Here is a 2,403-nt window from a genome sequence, read left to right on the forward strand (position 1 = left end):
TTTAACTTTCTCCATGAATCCAAGCACTTGTGCAATATAGGAGAAGGTAAAAAGGTCTCATTGATTTGATTGTTAACCATTCCCACAACCTTCCCTTCCAAGTCAATGATAGGGCCTCCATCGTCACGCAACTACAACATAGCAATGATAATAATATTATAATTTATCATTTGTACTAATAAAATAGCAACATTAATTAAAATAGAAAACATAAAGTTAGGATTTGATCGTAGTACGTACGATATGTTCATTGTTGGAAAAATACATGTAGTGACATCTCTCGTAAGGGACAGGAATCATGTATTCCACCCTACCATGGGTTATCCTTAGATCAAGACTTTCATCCCTTCCAAGTCGGAACACATCTTGACCAGAGTGCACATTGTCATTAAAAGTGGACAGTTGAACCGGTTTGTTCACTACAACCTCGTAAAGAGCAAATTCATAGTGCTCCTGGAGGTAGAGGAGACTGGCTACTGCAGTTGTGTCGTCAAGCAAGTGAACAATGACCTGGAAAAGACAACCACAAAGATTATGACACTGCAATAGAATTTTCGTAGTATTTGAGAAAACCATTTTCGAGAGATTGACTATCAGAGAAACCGAACGCCACACCGAATCAAGTATATTATTTCAAGTACACAGTGTAAATACATAGTAAATTGAAGAGAAGGCACATCTAATTGGTAAACGGGTGTCGATGAGGCACATTGCAAATGATTAAGTTTTGATAGAAAAAAAAGGAAAACAAACAAGCACCAGTGAGTGGAGAAGATAAATAAATAGAATAGCGAATTAATGTTAAGAAGCTCACTTCAGCGTTGCGATGATATTCACCCGTCCACTCATCCATCCACTGGTCGGGATCCTTTGCGCGAATGAGATGCGCGGACGTCAAAACCACGGCGGTATTGTTCTTGTAGTCCTGTTGGATCCACAAACCACAACACCTATTCAGCGGCTCATCATCTGCAATTAAAGCAAACCAAAAGTCACAACACACGGTCGAGCAAAGTAACTTATATGTCCTAGGTGGGTGATATCCTTGGATGAAGTGTTCAGTCACGTACCAAGATAGGACGAGAGGGTGATGATAGAGTTGGCGGCAAAAAGCACCGCATCCTTTGTAGGCTCACGGATATGGTGAAGGTGTTGCTCGTGAGACAGGCACGAAAGAGAAGAGGAGCGATCCAATGTGAAGGCAAACCGACAAGCTACATACATACAATAAATACAAACAGAGAGAGAGAGAAAAAAAAAGCTAGGTTAGTGTCTTATAACGAACGACGATGATGATGACGAGGAAAAGAGAGATCAAGACCTAAATCTGCTTGGTATTGGGCCTTGGCGTGCTTGAAGGCGGCACGTATGTCCGGCCTATCAGCTAGCTCGTCGGGGATGTAGGGTCTGTGAAGCAGAGGGCTGGGTGGATACGAGGATTCCTCCAACGAGGACTCGGCCACGTCGTCGTCATGCGCACGATCTACACACATGGAGAAAAAAATGAGCACCTAATTTTGGTCGGGGTTGTGCTCTTTCACTATACTACTGCTACTCATGTCGTGATTGGGAGGGGGATCAAGCGGAGCCGAGGGGAGGTTGGGTACCTAATTTTGGTCGGGGTTGGGCTTTCTCACTCTCGAAGGCCGCGAACATCAATCCTCGATCCTCTGCCAGGCTTCTCGTCGTCGTCGTCTTCTTCTTGTTCTTCTTCTTCGCTTCCCGCTCCATCTCCGGATTTCCCCTCCTGCGCCGCCTGCCGCCCTTCGGCATCTTGTTCCAGGGCGGCGACCATGTGTCGTCGCGGCTGGTTCTCCAATCTCTACTGCAAAATTCCATGTTGGTTTTGCACCATGTCCCAGGAGTAGACTATTTCACTGCTTCCTCATCTTCGGCCGATGAAGCATGTGTTGTGGGATTTGTTGCTGGATCGTGAAGTTGTGATCGGGCCTAGTCCGGGTTTGATGTGGTGAGAGCGATTGGTGATCTTCGGTCGCATTATGGATCTTCGGAGGCAATCAAACTCCGATGTGATATTCCTGTCTGAATCATACCTTGGGAAGACCAAGGCGGGAAATGATGCACAAACATAAGTTTGATGAGATGCTAATCCATGAGAGTGATGGAAGAAGTGGAGGTTTGTTACTGTTGTGGAGGAAGAAGGATTGCAAAATAGTGGTGAAGACACTATAACAAAATGTATTGATGCGATTGTGAAAAATGGGACTGAATGGCTGCTCACGAGGTTCCAGTGGCAGAGCCAGAAACTAAATATAGAAGGGGCCAAAACATGTTATATAATGTTAGAGGGGGCCAAATCACCTAAACCTAGCTAATTTTGTTTGACAAATGGAAGATTAGGAGACATATAGATGTATTTGTGAGAGCATAGGGGGGGGGGGG

At 44.7% G+C, this 2,403-nt stretch overlaps 1 protein-coding gene across 1 annotated transcript; it reads right to left on the minus strand.

Annotated features, from left to right (window-relative positions):
• Positions 1–6: 6 nt before the first annotated feature.
• Positions 7–1,731, minus strand: LOC119348377 (the record flags this gene model as incomplete). Its single annotated transcript, XM_037616539.1, has 6 exons — positions 1,638–1,731; positions 1,322–1,483; positions 1,071–1,214; positions 815–969; positions 241–510; positions 7–131 (listed from the first exon to the last, which is right to left on the minus strand). Coding segments are annotated over exons 1-6 (950 nt in total), but the record flags the coding sequence as incomplete, so codon positions are not given.
• Positions 1,732–2,403: the final 672 nt, after the last annotated feature.

The sequence above is a fragment of the Triticum dicoccoides genome, unplaced genomic scaffold (assembly GCF_002162155.2).
Source record: "Triticum dicoccoides isolate Atlit2015 ecotype Zavitan unplaced genomic scaffold, WEW_v2.0 scaffold90599, whole genome shotgun sequence".
Taxonomy (NCBI): domain Eukaryota; kingdom Viridiplantae; phylum Streptophyta; class Magnoliopsida; order Poales; family Poaceae; genus Triticum; species Triticum dicoccoides.